The sequence below is a fragment of the Xylaria bambusicola genome (genome assembly GCF_022495145.1).
Source record: "Xylaria bambusicola strain CBS 139988 unplaced genomic scaffold F5B22scaffold_10, whole genome shotgun sequence".
In the NCBI taxonomy this organism is placed as follows: domain Eukaryota; kingdom Fungi; phylum Ascomycota; class Sordariomycetes; order Xylariales; family Xylariaceae; genus Xylaria; species Xylaria bambusicola.
This window is the reverse complement of record NW_025953563.1, coordinates 218,605-238,840: the sequence shown is the minus strand read 5'-3', so window position 1 is coordinate 238,840 and position 20,236 is coordinate 218,605. Positions and strand designations below refer to the sequence as shown.

At 46.5% G+C, this 20,236-nt stretch overlaps 3 protein-coding genes across 3 annotated transcripts; 1 reads left to right on the top strand and 2 right to left on the bottom strand.

Moving 5' to 3' along the window:
- Nucleotides 1–2,924: 2,924 nt before the first annotated feature.
- Nucleotides 2,925–13,473, bottom strand: F5B22DRAFT_634851 (uncharacterized protein; the record flags this gene model as incomplete). Its single annotated transcript, XM_047977047.1, has 17 exons — nucleotides 2,925–4,222; nucleotides 4,374–4,513; nucleotides 4,664–5,116; nucleotides 5,211–5,504; nucleotides 5,568–5,872; nucleotides 5,903–6,542; nucleotides 6,653–6,861; nucleotides 6,895–7,406; nucleotides 7,556–7,847; nucleotides 7,917–8,095; nucleotides 8,180–8,400; nucleotides 8,461–9,062; nucleotides 9,204–10,702; nucleotides 11,081–11,944; nucleotides 12,157–12,680; nucleotides 12,833–12,921; nucleotides 13,078–13,473. The coding sequence occupies 17 exons, from the start codon at nucleotides 13,471–13,473 to the stop codon at nucleotides 2,925–2,927; spliced, it is 8,517 nt and encodes a 2,838-aa protein (XP_047833025.1).
- Nucleotides 13,474–15,235: 1,762 nt separating this feature from the next.
- Nucleotides 15,236–16,512, bottom strand: F5B22DRAFT_653434 (GroES-like protein). Its single transcript, XM_047979716.1, has 2 exons — nucleotides 15,930–16,512; nucleotides 15,236–15,853 (listed from the first exon to the last, which is right to left on the bottom strand). The coding sequence occupies exons 1-2, from the start codon at nucleotides 16,487–16,489 to the stop codon at nucleotides 15,319–15,321; spliced, it is 1,095 nt and encodes a 364-aa protein (XP_047833024.1). The 5' UTR covers nucleotides 16,490–16,512; the 3' UTR covers nucleotides 15,236–15,318.
- A 1,414-nt stretch (nucleotides 16,513–17,926) lies between these two features.
- F5B22DRAFT_634850 (major facilitator superfamily domain-containing protein) lies at nucleotides 17,927–20,164 on the top strand (the record flags this gene model as incomplete). Its single annotated transcript, XM_047977046.1, has 9 exons — nucleotides 17,927–18,169; nucleotides 18,225–18,301; nucleotides 18,370–18,421; nucleotides 18,491–18,665; nucleotides 18,728–18,751; nucleotides 18,809–18,880; nucleotides 18,965–19,468; nucleotides 19,547–19,707; nucleotides 19,775–20,164. The coding sequence occupies 9 exons, from the start codon at nucleotides 17,927–17,929 to the stop codon at nucleotides 20,162–20,164; spliced, it is 1,698 nt and encodes a 565-aa protein (XP_047833023.1).
- Nucleotides 20,165–20,236: the final 72 nt, after the last annotated feature.

The following is a 20,236-nucleotide window of genomic DNA, read 5'->3' as shown; positions in this document are numbered from 1 at the left end:
ACCATCAGCTCACGATGAGAAATAGCTTAGTTACTAAGTCTCTGTCCGATGCTTCTTGTAATGAGGCTCATAACTGACCAATCTAATCTCGGAGGAGGCGCATGGTACGAAATGCGGCAATAGCTGACCAATCCAATTTCGTTGGAGGCACTTGATACTAAGCTCGGCGATAGCCCAATGTCCATAATCAGCCCCTTGCGTCACAACTGGACTACATTCAGGCTTCTCATGCGGATGTGATCATCGGAATTTAGAATTTCAAGTGCATTGATGATTTATGAGTTTCTATTACTATACCAGAACCCAGTGTCTGAGCTAGGTCTAATCACGAACGACGCTAGCTATTGCCTGTGGTCACCTAACCCCGTACTTGGCACTTTTTGACCATGCCAAATCGAAAATTTCCGGAGAGCGTACATAAGAAAATTTCTCCTCTTTCCTGTGAGACACCCGAAGCTTCAACGGCGATCACAGTTTCGTCTAGCGCAGGTAACACGAAACAATGGAAACAACATAATTAGTCTGATAGACATGTTTACTCTGCGTGATGTGACCACAAAAAATGTCCCCATGTGACTTTGGGGAGGTTGTACAGCCCTATGAGAGCCCCCTGTGCACACTTCAGAAACAATTAAGTGCTCTTGGATAGGTTAGTACATTCCTCGGCTTTTCTACACTTTCTAAGATATTAACTTAGGCAGGTGTCATAGTGGAGAAGCTTGGGTACAGGCTGACTTCTGGGCTTACATAGGATATCTGACAATCCGATTTCCGACCCCGGAGTCCGGTGCTTGGCGATCTAGCTCCGGTCTGTCCATAGCTTGGCTATTCGGCAGCACATTTTAGTGCTGACCCAGCATCAAGACATCTTCAAGATATTCTAGCCCTGGGTATCCGCAAGGATCCTGACCTGGGCAACGTATCAAAGCGGAACATATAGTCTCGAAGAGAAAACTATCAGAAACTGTGTCGAAGGACTTCATAACGATAGGTTAAGCAAATAAATTCTGCAAGTCTAGGAGTGGCAAGGTAGCAGCCTATTATGTCACTATTCCCAACAACGGCGATTTACCCGAAGACGTGTTAGCGAGCGCAATTGGAAACGGCACGGAAACGCCACAAAGGTCGTATGAGCAATTGATAGGATACCTTGACCAAGCTGGCATTTCCACAGCTGAGCCATCTCCTTAGTAGAGGGGAAGGCTAGAAGACCTCAATTGCAATCCAAGGCGAATAAGGTTGGGTAGGTGCTATACGTATCGAACTTATAATTATTGCAGGGTTATTCATCCTCACGGCCCGATGTGACTAGGGTTCTCTCCACAGCGGCTGAAGTGGCGTAGCTCTATGTGAATTGCCGCCAACACACCTACCCAAATGGGTAATTCTTCTTAGAGACACTGGAATAACGAGACGGCACTTGAACATTTGACAATGTACCTCCCCAGGCACACCCGTAACTAGGCGCTACCTAACATGTCAGTTTCGTGGCAACTCCATGGGCCTCTCCATGTGCCTTACTTGCATAGTAATTATATCCAAGCCGACGTTCACGAATATACGGCAACTTGGAAATTACTGCCAACTGAGTGAGATGTCCGCAGCCGATTCATTGCTACGCTTAAGGTTTGGTCTCTCTTCTCTGTATACATTGGTATAGCCCTACCGGTAGTTGGCTCGCGGGGTCTTCGGAGAGTTAGGTAGGTAGCTGCAGATGAGGCTGTGAATCACACTTACTACATTGGTTAGGCTTACCTGGATGTAAGTAAGTCTGGCACTTCGGTGAGCGTCCGTTTTCTGGCGACTTGGACCTTGTGACATGGATTAAGTGGCGGGTACACGGGAAAAAAGGCCAAAATGATGCCGTTACATCGTACTTAGTAAGTGCGCTAGTTTGGGTGGGAAAACAGCCTTCAGGTAGCTCCACACGTGCTTCATGGGGATTTAAGCATGAATGTAGCCGCATATGCGTGTCACTCGATGTAGAAGTATGCCATGGGGCGCTGAACACGGCATTGCGGAGTCTTTCCTTACTTCAATCTAAGCCCATAGATGGCCATTGAGCAACTCAGAGCAGAAAACCAGCGCCCTCGATTTCTTGTCGTATGGTTTTGGGCGCCCTTCATTCTTTACTGACAAATGCTTCAGACGAAGGCAAAGTTGCTGTTAGACGGCGCTGCGTCTACTCCTGGGGTCCTCATCATATTTCAAGCTTTCTACAGTTTTATCCTCGTAGATTTCCATTGCTTGTTCACACCACATCTGGGTCTGCTGAAGCTGTTTCTGTCTCCCATGTTCATCCGCAATCAGAACGAACCTTGCTCGCCCATCCTCACTTACCTTATTTCTATTACTTAATATAATAATTAGTCAGCGTCAGATTTCTTCCTCATCCTTCGAGCATCGGAGCATTCTCAAGATTGTATTTCTATTCAATTCCTACTAATATAACACATATTGAAAGCATATATACTCTGTATATGTGCCGAGTGTTCTAGTGATTCAAGAAAGCCGAGTCAATATTTGCAGGCTGTGGCGTCGTGGAGCTGGCTGTCATGAAGTAAAGGCAGCAAACAAACCCTTCCTGTATACATGTAGTTTAAAGCTAAAAAATGTAGTTGAACCGGTACTAAGTACTTTGATATGTTCAATATTTCTGCTGATCTAAAGAGGGGCACGATTGGGGGGTATCACGGAAGCATCGAGATAGGCACGCAGATAGATTTTGCATTCTCTCACTAAATGATAAAGAGCCATAGGGGGCGACGACCCTGAAGATTTAACGGATGAAAAAGCGACATAAATTTATTACGATATCGTTATTTCTATTCCTCCTAATTTTGATGTCTAGGCTTCGTGGTCGCTACCTCCAAGAATCCGCTAAATTACTTGAATGAATGTATCTCACTGCACTCTGACAGGATTTAAGCCTCCTTCGTTCTAACAAGCCTCGGAAATGCCTGCATAACGGGATGGTTAAAGAACTCAATCACTGGAGCGACAGCTGGCTGCATCCCTGCCTCCATCGCGACCTTAGTCCACTGCTCCATTGGCAACACTCTATACGGTCCGCCAATCTTTTCAAGTCCGATATTTGCAATCTCCCTCACAGGTATAACGATATCGCCGACGCTATGGATGTACCTGACTTTGCCCGTGCCATGCACATTCCGTAACAGTTCCGTGATAACGTCATCACAGAACGTCCCAAGTGAGACAAAATCTAGCTGAAAGGTTTTGGAATCAAATCGCGGAACTGCCTGTGTCTTGTGTGCATAACGCACTAGTGCGCCAAAGCTAAACTCGTTGTCGTCGGCATCTACACCAACGCCTTCGTCGTAGATTGGTGACGCACGGTTGATGACCACGTGGAGCCCATGTTGCTTTTGGGCACGCTCCAGCATGCTCTCACATACCCATTTTGCGGCCACGTAGCCTTGCTCAGCCGACGGTCGCATCATTGACTGGGTACATGATGTTGGAGAAAAGGCATCAACACCTGCTAGGAGCCCTATCATCACAGATGACATGTAATGTATGGGGACCATGCGCTGCAGACATACACCAAGAAGCTGTCTTGTTGACTCAACATTGACTGCCCGTTCAGCTGCGTAAGGGCTCGTAAGTCGTACGGAAAAGCCACAATGAACGACGGCATCAGCTTGGCAAAAAATATCGGCCCAAATGTCCTCAGAGAGGCCAAATCGGGGCAATGATAGATCACCTTCATGATAGACTAAGCGACGACTTGGTGGGAGTAGCTTATTATCTTTGACGCGCTCCGAGAGCCGCCGGACTGCGATGCAAATAATCTTGCGAATGGTTGGGCAGGCCATAAGCGTTTTGAGTATATGGCGCCCAACAAAGCCAGTACATCCCGTGAGAACGATAACTTCAGGCGTTGTTCTGATTGGAGGAGCGGGAACAAGTTCTAGGATTCTTTCGGGGCGGGGTAGGCTTGCCTCGGCTTCCCAGTTGATAGCCTCATTAGTGCTGTCACTGTTTTCTAACTCTCCATCAAATTTTAGCTCGAACTCCGAATTCCCATCATCCGGCGTTATGGGACTCATAGGTGTGCATGGCTCGAGCTCGGTATCTAAGTCGCTCATTTCCTCGCTGCTCCCCATTGTGGGATCGTCTCCCAAAGCACCAGGGATCAAATCGGCCGGGATATTTTGAACAGCCATCTCGACCAGGCTGGACATGCGGGTTTGACACGCCACTAGGGGCACATGTGTTAGCTCGCTCCCTATAAAGTATTGCTTTACCAACGATATGCTCGCACCAAGGTCTTTTCATAGCTGGCACCACAGCTTGAGACTGGGAACCCCCCCCCCCCCCCAAAAGTAAGGGTCTTAATGAGAGTTACTTACTGATCTTTCGACTTGTAATGCTGACCTGGAGATTCTTTATAAACCAATTTTGTAGGTCCACCGAAACTAGCGAATCAAGACCCAACTCAGCGCTCTGCATCTTCATCAGATCGTCATCAGCTGTGGATATGTGTAGAGATCTAGTACATCTGGATTAGTATATATCTTATTGGGGGTGGAGGAATCGAGTCAACAACTCCGGGATTAACCGAAGTAGGAATGCCATAATCATGGCAGTAACTCCTAAGATTTATGGGAGTGGGCTATTATGGAGACCTCTTGTTACTGACCTGCGCAGCTGGGCACTAAACTCAGCTCTAATAATGTGGAAAACGTCTGGTATGGAATTGCAACCTTGGAGCTTTTCCAGGATAGAATATGCGTTCTTCTTGACGTCGCTGATGCTGCCGTTGGCCGAGATTTGGGAGACTCGGAGGTGCGTGAACTTAGGATCTGAGTACAGTCCGTGGAGAATTTGTGTGTTGGAGGAACTGAGGAGGCCAGTACAAATCTCTGGACCAGTTGAACTTTCGAGGCGACCAGCTGCTATTGACTCGGCAAATATATAGTGGAAATCATGCTCCGATATGGGCGTCGCATCCTCAACTGCCCGATTTAACTTTTGGTCGGCTTGTGTGACGTACCCAACGCCAATGACCTTCCCAAGATTAACGATCGAAGCCTGGAGGCCTCGTTTCCTCCGCCGTACGGCGACACTACTCATGATCTCAGAATTAGCGACACTTGTAGAATAAAATTACAAACGCCAGAGAGTACGGAACTCATATACTCAAAAGCTGAGGTGCAAATTCAGAAAAGGGGCCCGAAAAGACGTACCTGTTCAGACCCATGCTAGCAGCTGAATAATTGGCTTGCCCAGGGTTTCCGATGACGCCTGCCATTGATGATATCATAACAAAGAAGTCTAGATTAATGCTATGAAATATGCTGTCGAGGTTGACGGCCCCGTCCATCTTGGGTTGAAGAACATCTATTATGTCATCAAATCCCATGTTGATTATGCTTGTGTCCTTCAGGACCATTGCGCCATTGACAAGCCCCGCGATAGGGGGTTTTGTGTTGACAATAGTTTGATACACGGCACGGATAGCCTGTTCATCTGTGACGTCACTATATGATTCACGTTAATAAAATCTTAAATCTCGCTCATGAATCATAGGGAGATGCCCCTACCCTGGCAAAATGTGAACAGAAGCTCCTTTGAGGCGGTGGACTTCAATCCACTGCGAATCAATCTTGGGGTCTCTGCTGGTGAAGACTATATGGCGTGCGCCATGTACGATCATCCAGTCGCACAATGAGATGCCTAATGTTCCAGACAATCCAACTATCCAGTAGGTTTTGTCACCCTTAAAAAGTTGCTCCCCGTCAATCCGAGTTATGCGCACGGGGAGTGTAGCGGGTCGAGATTCCCAGTCCATGACGGTAAGTGGATAACTCGGAGGCTCACCATTGAGAATATTGTCTATACCCACTGGCTGCGTAGTGGGTATTGAGTCCCAGTCTACATGACGATGTGTTGCACTACGCAGCAGTTGCCCCAATGCACTAAGAGGAAAGCCGTTGTAACCTCCAGAGACAGAAAAGAGCGTATGAATGCTTTCTTTGCGGCAAAAGGAGGGAAGGCAGGATAAGATCATACGGCTGGTGCCTGTGTTCTTCTTGGCTGAAAAATCTATGAAACACGCAACATTTGACGGCAGCACATGGGCTAGTTCTGATGCAGTTGTATATGTCGAAACGGAGATATGGGGAATTTGACAGGATAGAGCCTTGTTTTCAGACGAGTCGCAAGTGGCTATGATGTTGATGGTCTTGTGGGAAGCCTGGGCAATTATATGCTCCCCCACTGCGTTGGAAGCATTATGGAGGAGCAAACTTTGGCCAGCATGTAAGAGGTTTGTCACAGCTATAGCTATCATATCAGCAGCAACGTGCGCAAGAAAACCAGCTCCTGAGCCACTAGGGATGTCACACTGAACAGTTGTTTCCAGTGGGACCATCAGTATGGACATGAGGGAAGATACCAATGCGAGGCGCTGACCACCAGATTTATCCTTCCCTATAACGAGGAATTGATAACCGGCAACCGTCGATAGAGCAGACATCGTCGAATGAGTCACATCTAGCTGAATGAATTCACCCCTACTGGTTGTAACAAATTAGTCAGAGTCAACGACTAGGGAAAGGATTAAGGCATTCCCTACTCGGAGTTTTGCATAAGCATGTGATCTGCTGAAATTCTGGGCCCTGAAAACTTCTGCAAAAAGAAGTTATTTTGTGTCGGGTCTAGACATAGTTCGACGGTCGTCTCTCTAGTATCTAGGTACTCATGCACAGGCGTATTAACAGAGTTATAACGATTATTAGCCTCTCTGAGCGCTACTAGGCGTGGTACCAACTCCCGCCCATGAACATCGATGGCGAGCTCTGGTTCTTTGGTATACAGTATGCTGTCATCTTCGAGCTGCATGGAGGCGAATCAAAGGAGGTACTGAACCACAGCCTTGGGGTTAATCCTTCCGGCCTCTGGAAAGTCAATGTATTGAATCCGAAGACCTGGTGTTTCGTGGACGGCGGCCCGTCCAAACCCTACGGTCGCATTGCTGTAAGGATCCCCATCTAGTCGGCCACTAGTGAGCCAGAGAATACTTAATTCTGTCGTAAATATATTGCGCAACTTTTTCCACTTCTTTGTTGTCAATTCTTGGAAGACAGGACTTTCCAGGTCAACGAGGCTGACGACGATAGATCCAGTGTCGACGACAGTGTGATCCAGTTTCTCTAGAGATTCATATGTGAGAACCCGGTCTGTGAATGGCGCCAGCGCGCCTCGTATGTTGTGCACCAACTTCCCAATGGGCTCAGTTTGACCTCCAAGAACTATCACTTTGTCAAAACGTGTAGCTGGTGCTCTCAGTTCAGGATTCCTTATTTTCTCGACACGTTCATCTAATGCCGTTGAGACAAACAGAGTCATACCAAAAGCATCAGAGAAGGAAGGTGGCGACACTAAGATTGTGCGAATTAGTAATTGATATTCAGCGAGTACTTTAAAAGATTCAAAGTAATGTATTAAAGGATAAATCTTGGCAGAAATTAAGCTGCAAAATACTGGATTGAAATGGGCGGGAAGTAGAGGGTGATAAACGATTACTTACTGGTATCGATACCCGAGAAGCCAGCACCCTTGAGAATACTTTCCCACTTCGCAGGGCTCACCAACGGCGAGATTCTGCGGCCCTCCTTGACGCCACACCACCAGCCGGCAAGCCCTCCGAATGCAAAACCAAGACTAACTAGGAGCGGGCCATCGTCGGGCGCCTCTCCAAGAATCAATAAACCACCAGGTTTGAGTAGTTTACGGAGGTTTGCTGTGGCTACATGCAGATTTTCACATGCGTGAACGACCATATAAGCGATGACGACGTCATAGGAACCAACCTCGATGCCCTGTTTATTTATTTGTTAGCGATTATAATCTGAGATGGAAGCGGTCTACTAGAATCATAGGGGACTTACTTGATTGGCTGGATCTATCTCACCGTTATACACCTTGAAGTCCATACGATCTTTCCACGCCGAGAACTTCTCAGCGGCATTCTCGAAGAAACCCGCTGATATGTCTGTAAAAGTGTACTGTTGAAAATTATGGCCGATGGCATCTAAGATGTCCTTGGTAGCGCCACCAGTACCGGCTCCTGTGGGAATAACATCGTAAGACTCTGATCATTGACAATAAAGCAGAAGATGGGCCTGGATAAGGAGAAGAGGAGAGGACGCACCGATCTCAAAAAGTCTGAGATGAGGATTCCGCGTCGTCAACTGTGTCAGCAAATTACCTATCCAAGTTGTTGTTTGTTTCATCCCACAACCATTAACATAGTATTCGTCCAGAAGGTTTGATGTGCGGAAATGTTCCAGCATAGTCGTTTCTCCCCTAAAGACGGCTGGCATAGTTCGTCCAACGAGCAGCAGTATTTTAACGTCCACATTTTCGAAAGCGCTATCAAACGAATTAGCTGGTCGTGTGGGGATGTAGCCTGGTTAATTACTCAGCACCAACCTCTTAGCATGAATGAGATTCATGATATCCTCCTCGGTGTCGTTGAGCCACTCAGTCTGCAATAAGTCATTACCACCTTGAGTGACAAGAGAAGTGACATGTCTAGCAAAATTAAGGTAGTGACAAAGCAGACCGTCAGTTCTTGCTGGACTATTTTCTGCAACCATCTCATTGAATTTCCGTAGATAGAACACGGCGATGCGCCTAATCATAGACATGAAGTCATGATCTTGCTCGGTAATGGGGATGTTGGCAGCAGAAGTCAAGCCGTCCGGCTGGCTCTGCACCCAGTCCATCTTAAAAAATAGGTTCCGCGCATTACCTTCATTGGCAGTGGTGCCTAAGGGCGTGCATGCGGCTTCGTATATCCGAATAGCTTCGTGTGTAAGGCTGGGAGTATACACACTAACGTTACCAGCAAAGCCTTCGCTAGGCTTGCGGTTCGCGTTAAAGCATGACGAATAAACAAGATTTGTATCTTCGTCCAGATATTCTTTGGATGTGAGTACAGCAGCATTCACTCTCAACATTTTAATGCCGCTCAAAACATGTGGTGCATTCAACTGACCATCAGTTGGATGGCTATGGGCCAGGAGAATGGACTATTTATTATACCAACGCGGTCAGAAATACTCATAAGTAAAAGTGGCGTCTTTGGAGTAGAATAGTAAGAGAAGCTCGAGCAAATGTGACCCAGCGCCCAGTAACAAGAGATGGGGATGGGAAAGGTTGTGATAACTGACCTGGAGCGCATTATCGAAATCTACTGGATGAACTAGGAGAGCGTCGGCATCTGAGATTGATGTCCTCGCCTTCTTGCCGACGCAAACAGCTCTGTCTAGCGTTCTTTCGAGCTTGACCATGGAGCGGAAGGGACCAGAAAACTGGAACCCCCGGCCCTTAAGGAAGTCGTACCATCCATTGGTATCGATAGGTTTCAAATATGGTGGTGTAAGGGCACGGTCAGGGAGGACGGTGAGATAGGACTCATCATCTTGTAATATAACCTTAAGCTTACCGCTGGCAGCAAGTACGAGGTCATCCGAATCGCCCCCGAGCGCGGCCGAATATGTAAAGGTAGCTGTGATAAATTCCGGCTTCGCCTGAATCTGGCTTAACTCTATGTGGACCTCTATACCTTTGTCACCCCCCTCGTTGAATGTGGCCAGATGAGGAAATTGTAAGTCAGTTAGGTCAATGAGTTGTATGCTCTTTTCAGCGGCAAGCGATCTGGCTGCTTCGATAGCACTTGAAACGTACAAGGCACCAGGAACCACGGCCATGTTCTGCACTGTATGTGCCTCAAGCCAAGGCAGCTCACTAACTTTCAAAACATTCTTCCACCGTAGCATGTGAGAGGCACTATCTGGAGACATACTACCGAGAAGCTGATGGTAGGGGTCCCGCAGGTGCATGCGGCGAGACCACCTAGACTCGGCCGAGTAGGCTACTTCGTGATTCCACTGATAGGTTGGCAAGTTCCCGAGGACGTTGTATCGTCGATGGTGTGACCGATTATCTCCGGATAAGGCACCTTCGCACCTTTCCAGACTCATTGAGCGGCTGTCTAGGTGTTCCCAAAGAAATCCAAAGCAAGAAGAAAAGGCCAAAACGGCATCATTTCCACGACTGAGAGTCCCATGGTAGGGAATCTTGGTGCCGATGGCTTCCTCGATGGTCTGCATAGCCGGGGTAGCGAGAGCGGGATGGGCTCCAACTTCAAGCACAACAGCAGGAGTGTCCTCATCTACAGACGGAATAGCTAGGCAGGCCGCTCGAACAGCCTGCGAAAACTGTACCGGATTGGTCATATTTTCTGTCCAATATGTGTTTCTTAGCTGATCGGTTGACTGACCCATCGCCCTGCCACCATAGACACTTGAAAACCATGTGCAATGGCTGTGACCTGGTAGATATTCGACACCAACTTGTCGTAGTGATTCAAGGTAGGGATCGACACAAGGAAGCATATGTGTCGAATGGGATGCTAAATTAACCTTAAGCCGCCGATTAAACTTGTGCTCATCATCAAGGATGGTGCTCAGCTCATCGATAGCATCCTCATCTCCAGAGATGGTCAAGCTAGACGAAGAATTGATAGCAGCTACAGTAATACGACCGGAGAATTCTTCATTCTCGCAAAGTTCCATCGCATCTTGTAATGAGGTGCCCACCGCAACCATGGCCCCTTTGATGTTGCCATTTGGGCACGCGGCGTGTTGGCACGCTAATCCGCGGTAATCTGTCATATAAACACGTATTAGTCCAGTTCCTTATTACATACTTTCTGGAATTACGCAGATGATTGTGGTCATGTTTCAGGATCAGAAGTTCACGCACTGCGGCAACAGTCAGCGCTGGAAGACAACAGATCATTCTACCAAGTCTAGGTCTCAGAACTGGCACGGTAGGTTTTGATACATACCATGCGATGATTAAAGCGTCCCGGGAACTCAGAAAGCCAGCAGCGCTGTGAGAGTTAGAGTTAGCTTCTCAACAGGTAGCAGGGATTTTGCGCAATCTCGATAAAGGGTAGGACCGCCTGCTGTGCTGGGTATGGTGATCGCCAAACTGAGAGATGAACGGATAGTAGATACGTACTAGGCAGCAGCCATTTCACCGGCTGAATGGCCAACAACGGCACCAAAGCGTATATTGGCAGAGTGAAGAATATCAACGATCATTATCTGGACCGCTGTGCATATGGGTAGCGAGATGGCGCTTTCATTAATGCGGGAAACGGAAGGATCGGCCATTATTTCGGAGTAGAGCGACCATTTTGGACGATCCTTCTCGGGAAGCACAGCTAGGTAATTTTCAAGTGTCTGGATGGTGCTCCGAGCAAGTGGCGACTTTTCAATGAGCTCGCAGCCCATGCGAGCATATTGCGCTCCCTGTCCAGTAAACACGCCTAGTATCATCTGCCTGCCACCTGTTGATATGCGTGCCTTAACACCAAGAGTTGGGTTACCGGAAACAGCCAGGATGGCCTGTAAGCCAGACTTAAGACTGGCAATGTTTGTTGCGGGAATTGAGATACGATGTCGCAAAACCGACCGGCGCTCCCTAAGTGTATAAGCTAAATCGTGAATATCTGTTTCAGGATGCTCGTCGAGATATGCAACATAGGCTTCCAGATTCGCGCGAAGCGACTCTGATGATGCAGCTGAGAAAACGAATGGCGTTACAAGCTCCGAAATAGGTCCCTCATCACAATGCTTAGCCCTTGGGGCCTCATAACTTTCTAGAATCAAGTGGGCATTGGTTCCACCAAACCCGAAGTTATTGAGACAAGCTCGTTTTGGCTGCTTCTCCTTAACAGCTGGCCATGGAACAGCTTCGGTTGGAACCAGCATATTGACATAGAAAGGCGCAATAGCAGGGTTGAGCTGGTCGAACAACAAGTTGGGGGGGATCGTGGAATTCTGCATTGCCTGGACTATCTTAAGGAGTCCTGAGATACCCGAAGTGGCTTCAGAATGCCCTAAGACGGTCTTGACGGTCCCCATGTAAATAGGAACATTCTGGGGCATGCTAACCTGGTTGAAAAAAGCAGTGCTTATGCCTTCCGCCTCTAATGGGTCTATGAGAGCAACGGTGGTTAGCAGATGGCCCGTGGGGGGGAGATGGTTGGAGGAAGCAAAATTAAAGAAAAAATAAAAGGGGGAAGAGAAAGGCGAGAGGAATAGGCCTTACCGCCGGTTGGCGTTCCGGTGCCGTGCAGTTCAACATACTGAGGCTGGTGAGCTGGGTTGTCTGGGTTAAGACCCGCCTTTCTGTAGACACTGCGGACCAAGGCACGCTGTGCGTCAGGATTTGGTATGGATATCCCTGCCGACGTTCCGTCATGGTTGACTCCTATACCTCGAATAACGGCTTCAATTCTGTCACCATCAGCTAGCGCTTGCCTGAGTGTCTTGAGAATAACAGCCGCCACACCGTCGGCACGCGCGTAACCGTTAGCTGCCTTATCCCACATTCTGGAACGGGAATCGGGTGATACTAGTTGCATCTTGCTAGACACTACATAAAGCTCTGGACTGAGGATTAGATTACTGCCACAGGCCACGACCATATGGGAGTTTCCTGATCGAAGTGCATGGACTCCTTGATCAACAGCAACCAGGCTAGAAGAACACGCAGTGTTCATCGTTACACTGGAACCTGTCCAGCCCCAGAAGTAGCTTATACGGTTTGAAAGCAACGAGTGATTTGTTCCACTGCCATATTAAAATATATTAGTCCAGTTCATTATTATATACTTCCTAGGAGTTCATACATGCTAGTGGCTGTTAGATTATGAGTATACATACTGTAGCAGTAGTTAGCGTTGGAAGATAAGCTATCTTGCTACCAAGTCCAGGTCTTAGACCAGCATGAAAAGGCTTTAATACGTACCCCCTGAAAATGCTTTGGGAGCTGATCAATATCACGAAGAAGCATACCCTCATAATCCGAACGCTGCAGCAGTAAATAGTCAGGACTCAATGTTGGTGTGTTCGAGTTTTGCGTTTGGTTGTTGTTAAGGTGTATCGAAAGTCACGATAGAATATAAGTGAGAAAGGGAATATATTTTCACGGAGGTGGATATTAATGAAAATGCTGGTCTTATCTTACCATAGCACCGACAAAAACACCAGTGTCACTTCCCCTCAATTTCTCGATGCTCAATCCTGCCGATTCCATTGCTTCATAAACGACCTCCAAAAGAAGCCGTTGCTGTGGGTCCATAGCTGCTGCTTCAACTGCGTTGATGTTGAAGAAATTGGCATCGAAACAGTACGGATCTTCTGTCAGTAGATACGAGTGTTTGACATTTGTGTGTCCATGGTGCATCGCGTTCTCGTGGTAAAACCCCTTGGCATTGAATCGGCTGATAGGAATCTCAACGCGGACGTCTCGAGGGTTGCGAATGAGCTCCCACATCTTTGATGGCGAGTTTGCTCCACCAGCAAACCTGCAACCAGTGCCGATAATGGCAATAGGCTCAGGCTGAGACGTGTTGGGAGACATATTGTATTCGACTCAATACAGGTTATCAATTTAGATGTTAATTGTATGGGCGACTCAATAGAAGATGATAATGAAAGCGATATTTTTGATTCTTTTTTTTTTCGGTGTATTCTTGTTCGTATTTTCAAGATACCAAGCAAGTTATGGTAAACAAATAAGCGCCAATGATTTCAAGGTAGCGGAGTGCGTAAGGGTGTATACAGCAGAAATACAACTGTAGAATGTCGAGTCGCAATGCCTTTGACAAGAGCGGTTGGAAGAAGACGGGCCCCAGCTCCATTCTTATACTTGTAGAGACTCATTCATGTAATTCGTACATCATAGAAGAGAATATTGTCATATTAACATCATGAGGTACTTAGATGCTTAGTACCAAGGTAGTGCTTTCACATATCACAATATTGTGATACTTAAAGGGAGCACCGTCAAAGTAAAGATAGACACCCGGAAATTTCTGTACTGTCTCCCAACAAATTCACGAATACTAACCATAAATACCACACAGTGTGTTTGAATAGGAACATTACAATCAACCACAACATGAGAGAAGCCTTAAGAGGTGTTGCTAGTAATCGACATTCTGGCCAAGTAATTTCAGGAATAAGATACATTGCATGCGATGATCAGATCCCCAAGAATTGTCTTTAGGGGGCTTCAGAGAGCATTATTGGTGATTTAATATGGAGATCTACTTTGTAGTGGCTCTCCCGAACCACTTTCGCAGCTTGACTCAAGTAAATGCAATTCCGAAATCTCCGTGCTAGAGGGATGCAATTGTACAAATCGGAGATCTCGAGGAGTAATTTGCAGAGACATAAGGCAAACCTCAATGGCTTCAGTGAGACAGCTCCAGTCGGCGTCCATTCGCCGGTGTGGCATGCATGTAGCACTTCAAGGATGCTAGTACATATATCTAGCTTGATCGGAGATTTCTATAAGAATCGACGTTGGCCGCCCTGTTTGTTCAGAAAATGGAACTTAGGATGCTTGTGACAAGATAGGTCGATCGGACAATATCATGAGCATCGAAGCTGACTACCATGATACCCCCAACATTTGAGACTCGAATCTCTTTCGGCCGAATGGCTTGATAAATGGGTCTGGATATCGCATGGCACTGCGTTGTATCCAAAACAAAAATCAGATGAATGAATACCATTCAATATGATGCTAATGATGATCGATTTTCAAAAAAAAAAAAAAAAAAAAAAAAAAAAAAAACCGAGTACGAAGTAAGGATGACCTTGACTGATTGTATGTTTCTCCACACAAAGTTAGACACAAGATGCAACAAAGTGGAGGGAACCGTATGCCATAAAATCTTCTGGTGTTTGAAAGGTACCCAACGCCGCCGGTGGCAAACGCATGGAGATGACCACCGGTGGACATTATTACTAACAAACCCAGTCGCGAGATTATCTAATCAGACTTGAATACGGACCATAAATCATGAAAATGATCAGAACCAGCTTGGTAGAGATGTAAGAATAAACGCGTGTACATTTGATTATGGTAAACTCAGAAAAGGACCTCAAATGGTTTTGACAGGCTGGAGACTCATAGCCATTACATCATTTTAACAAGGATAAGTCTTCGGGTCTCAGTCAATCACAGGGAGTTTCTATAAACACAACCAACGACGTAAAATTCAGGCTAATTATAAGAGGCTTCTGCCGTCTATAGTGAGTATGTTGTAATAGGTCTCGCAGTCGGTGACTCATGATTAGTTTGGAGAGAATAATAAATTGTCAAAATGATAAAATCTATCCTAGGACGTTCCTATCTACTAACACCAGAAGATCTCTTCTGCCTCCCTCTTATATCGAAACGCCCCCAGCAAATTAGTTAGGGCGAGATGGTCACAACCACTCTATACTTATCAAGTTCACCATCCTTCATCAACTCTAATGCCGTTATAATGCCTTCAAAACGTCCTGGTATCTCCCAAGTTGGCTTTGTCACGATCTTCTCACAATCTAGGAGATTTTGCATCTCCCGTGTCCATCGGGCTAGTATCTCAGACAGAAGCGGACTATATTTGCGTGACCATGCGGGATCTCTCATTTCGATGTCATAACCTTGGACCCCATAGCACATAACGACCTTATACTTAACGGCGCGACGAGTGATCCAGCAATCTGGAAAGGGTTCAAGACAAGCATAGCGACTACCCACGCGATCTAAGCAATCCATGCAAGTTGCGAATGACTCAGCACTAGTGATGCAATCGAGAGCGTACTTTATGGATCTACCACCTGCGAGTTTCTTGATATTTTCAGAACAGGTTGGAGATGTATATGAGACCGTGCCAACGGCCCCGAGTCTTATGGCTCGCGACGCCGACTTATCGGAGCAGACTACAAGAGGAGCATATCCTGAGCTATGACATAGAAATGGTATTAATGAACCCGCCGGAAAAATCACGTACAAAAGTATGGGTGAACCAGAAAACTCACAGTTTCAGCACCTGGATAGCCATAACTCCCGAAGAGGTGCCACCGCCGTAAACTAAAACAATATTGGGTTGCTCGGATGGCTTTGACGGTAAAGCCGGAAGGTTTAGTGCGTCTGGATCAGACATGGCCAGAACAGGAGCCCACCAACTAGCACTGAGGGCAGCAGCTTGTACACTTCCCATAGAGTCTGGAACACCAAGTATGAAGCGAGAATTGGCCACCATGTACTCAGCAAAAGCACCTGTGACACGGTTGACCTGGCAGTACGGCAGATTACCTGATCCGGTGACTCGGGTGCCTACAGCGTGTATCGATTGGGAGCCAGCTTCTTGAACGATGCCACAGAATTCGTAACCAACCCCATTGCCTTCGATATAGTCATGTTTTTGGAAAAGGTAATCGGCAGGATTGAGAGCCACAGTTAGAACCCGCACAAGAACTTCAAAAGGTTCGCTCAACTGTGGTAGAGGCCGGTCATGAGTCACGATAAATGGTAAACCGGAGTCCCTAGGGGGTTCTCTGGACTGGATGATAGCGGTTTGGTTGTCAGGGTACGTCATCCTGAGCTCTGGACGGTTCGAATTTCCTAGACGAAGCGACGGGAACAAATATAATTGATAGTCTGAGAAGCTAGTAGTTGCTCAGACCAGGTGAAAAATGAGGGAATCAGTCTCCGGTATCGGCTTAACGAGTCCTCGTATACGGCAATGTCGAGCTCGAGCTTTACCACCTGCTTTGTAGTAAATTGTTACTAGATTTCTGGTGCTACTAGATCCTCATACATGGAATATGAAGAGGAAAGTTTTCAAGAACTCGTATAGGTATCATGCATCCCATCAAATCCGGGTTTGCATGTGTCCTGTCTCGGGATTATTGACTAAGTGCTTCTATTGTCCTAAACCACTGCATTTCTTAACTTGTATAGCTTCGTAGGTAAGACTAGGAACCACTCCTCAATTCAGTAGACGTGCTAGAGCCAAGGTCAGAATTAAGTTACGAAACAACTGAGACATGCTTCAAGCTAGAGTTTAGGGCTCAACCAATCACGGAAGTAAGCGTTACCTGAAAGGCTAATAACGGAATCCCGCATTCTGTCTCGGAAGAAACTGAGCCATAATTACAATAGCTCGGCTACTTGAACGAGGTTCTACGTACAAGGGAATATTGCTAAGGAATCTCTGAGACCCGCAGCCACACTCCTACGTAGTGCGCAGCTTCGGTCATCACCAGGACTGCATCCAGACGCCTCTATATGTTGATCTTAGATTCGTCTCAGGGAAACATATCATATCATAATTAAATTTTTCTCCACGTCTCACTTTGGTACTGAGCCCATGGAACGGAAGTGATAAACTATTGGGTAAATGTGTCTCATGTCACACATTCTACGGGGCAATTATCTTGAGCATGATGCATAGGTGTGGAAGCATGGGCTGAGGCCGCTGTTCATCAAGGGTGCATACTATTTCCGGGTGAGTTTCTTCTTATCACTTGACTCATATATGCAGATGATATGATCTGATTCAGCGCTCATTCCAGTCGGTAAGTCCAGTGAAGCTATTTGGATGGAGCACCCAAAGTTCTCATTTTTAACCTAGAAGTGGCTGGGATGACTGAAGTACCGGTTAGGAGTTTTGATCTCCCAATCATGCGTTGGAGAAAAGCATGTTACTAGCCAGATACCAATACTCTGATCGGCGATATTGCAAGACATGCATGAAATAATTAGGTAGCATGTTTGAGTCAAGCCATGTTATGGTCGGCGATCTAGAGATATGTATGGTTCCACACTTGCGCTTATGCAGAACGAGAAAGCCCCTAGCATGGGAGATAGTTCTCTGCCAATCAGACCAGAAGTCGACCTATGCTCTTTCTCTTTCTTAAACCCACGGGATTTAATTTACTATGAATTGAAGCTTACTCGAAAGATACGGGAGTAACCTTTTCACCGGCTTCATTACTCTTCTAAAAGCCCATCTGTTTCTACAGTCGAAACCATGGCGCCAGAAAAGACTGTCAATGCCAACCATTTGTCTTCCAACGTAAAAGAGCCTTCGGTGGCTAGCGGTGCCGCAGTACAGCTGTGCACTGAAGAGAATTCTCCAACTGAGAGTCAGTCAAACGCTCACGGAGAGGAACAGACTCATGAATATATTTCCGGTATCAAACTCGTGATAGTCGCCACTGGAATAGCACTGGCATTATTCCTCGTGTTGATTGACACGATAATCATAAGTACTGTATGTTGTTACCTTTTCCCGACACCCTGATACCTGTTAATTGTTCATCACTAAGGCTATTCCGAGAATCACCGATGAGTTCAAGTCGCTGGAGGATGTTGGTTGGTACGCCAGTGCCTACCAATTTGGAGGGTAAGCGGAAACCCTGCGGCTATCGAAAATTGTCTACCTCCAGAAGTTCTAATAAGGCTCTGGACTAGTGCTATACCTCTTCCGTTAGCAGGCAATATATACACTAGGTTCAAATTGAAGGTGAGTTTGAATTGTCCATAACCAAACACCAATCTCAGTATCTGCGTCTGACTATCTCCATAATGACAGTGGTCATTTTTGATGTTCTTCCTTGTTTTCGAATTTGGCTCCGTTTTGTGTGGTGCTGCTAGATCTTCGACTATGCTCACAGTGGGACGAGCTATAGCCGGTGTTGGATGTTCAGGTATTTTGAGCGGAGCCATAACTATCCTTTCTGCTTGTGTCCCTCTTGAGAAGCGCGCCAGTAAGTTGTTACCTTGAATGTGACGCCCTTGTCGATATATAATCATTGATCTATTGTCACAGGCCTGCTCGGCTTCACGGTTGGTTGTAAGTTCCTGCACCTTGACTACCTAGAATGATTGACACTGATGACTGGGGCAATAGCCGGTCAAATTGGCCTCGCTGTTGGGCCGCTCATCGGAGGTGCATTTACCACGTATGCAACATGGCGATGGTGTGAGATTCTCCGGTCTTAGCATTCCTGCGTACTCTATCAAAACGCCTAATTTCACTGTTTCTTGAACTGACATATTTTTGAAGGTTTCTATATCAACCTCCCTGTCGGCGTGCTGGTAGCCATAGCGGTCTCTTTCATCCACATACCAGAACAGCTTCCCAAAGAAAGAGCTTTGCATGTGTTTGCGAAGTTGCACCATTACCTTGATTTAATAGGATTTATCCTATTTGCTCCAGCCGTTCTCCAATTACTTCTTGCCTTGCAGTACGGGGGGGATAAATATGCTTGGAATTCTTCCCAAGTTATCGGCCTTTTTGTTGGCTCCGCGGCCACTTTCCTCGTTTGGTTTCTATGGAACTACTACAAAGGAGATGACGCTTTGATTCCTCAATCAATGCTCCACTCCCGAATTGTGTTGGTCTCTGGCATGTTTCAGGGGCTCTGGTGTTCTACTATCTACATCGTATTATACTACCTTCCTATATATTTTCAGGCCGTCAATAACGCATCTGCGTTCCAAAGTGGCGTTTATTATCTGCCAACAGTTGTGCTTCAATTATTTGGATCTGCATTGGCTGGAGCAATAAGTAAGTTCGTACTACCTCAATAGCTAGGGCCCCTGTGCGTGCCATCAAATAATTAGCAGCAGCTGACCAAGAACTCAGTAACAAAAACAGGCTATCTAGTACCAGTTGGCTTAGTTGCCACGGTTCTCGGAGCGACCGGATGTGGACTATATTCACTCCTACGGCCAGGTACCCATGCTGGGTGGTGGGTTGGCTTCCAGTTAATCTCTGGTACAGGCTTTGGTCTTGGATTATACCTGGTTAGTTAACAATTCTAGCTGGCTATGCCGTGTGTAGTCGTTATAACTAATCTTCTGCTTGATAAAGACACTTTTAGCTGTCCCAGCAGAGCAGCTCCCCTCCGCGATAGCTTTTGTGATTTTTTTACAATCACTCGGACCCTCTATCTTCCTAACCTTAAGCAATATCATTTTCCTTCAGAGTCTCCGGTCCCAGATCAGTCAAAATCTTTCCAGCGCCGACGCTGCAGCTATCATTAATTCAGGTGCAACGCAGTTTCGCGCCATCACCGCCCCACATGATCTCGCTGCTGTCCTGACCGCATATGCAGTTAGTATAGGCCGCGTGTGTTATTTGGCTGCGGCTATTGCCTCTATCTGCGCAATACTCTGTTGGGGATTAGGATGGTCAAATTTTGGGGCTTCAAAGAAATCTACGACAGGAAGCAATACTATTTCAGTGGAGGGCAAAGTATAAGGTGATATATTATCATGGAACAGATTATAAATCTGTGTCCATTAACTACACGCCCAAAGACAGATTGTCACC

Coding starts and splice junctions, on each gene's coding strand:
- F5B22DRAFT_653434 (XM_047979716.1), bottom strand. CDS start 16,489: ATGACGTACCCTGACAACCAAACCGCTATCATCCAGTCCAGAGAACCC. Junction 15,854..15,929: donor GCTATCCAGGTGCTGAAACT/GTGAGTTTTCTG, acceptor TCTATGTCATAG/CTCAGGATATGCTCCTCTTG.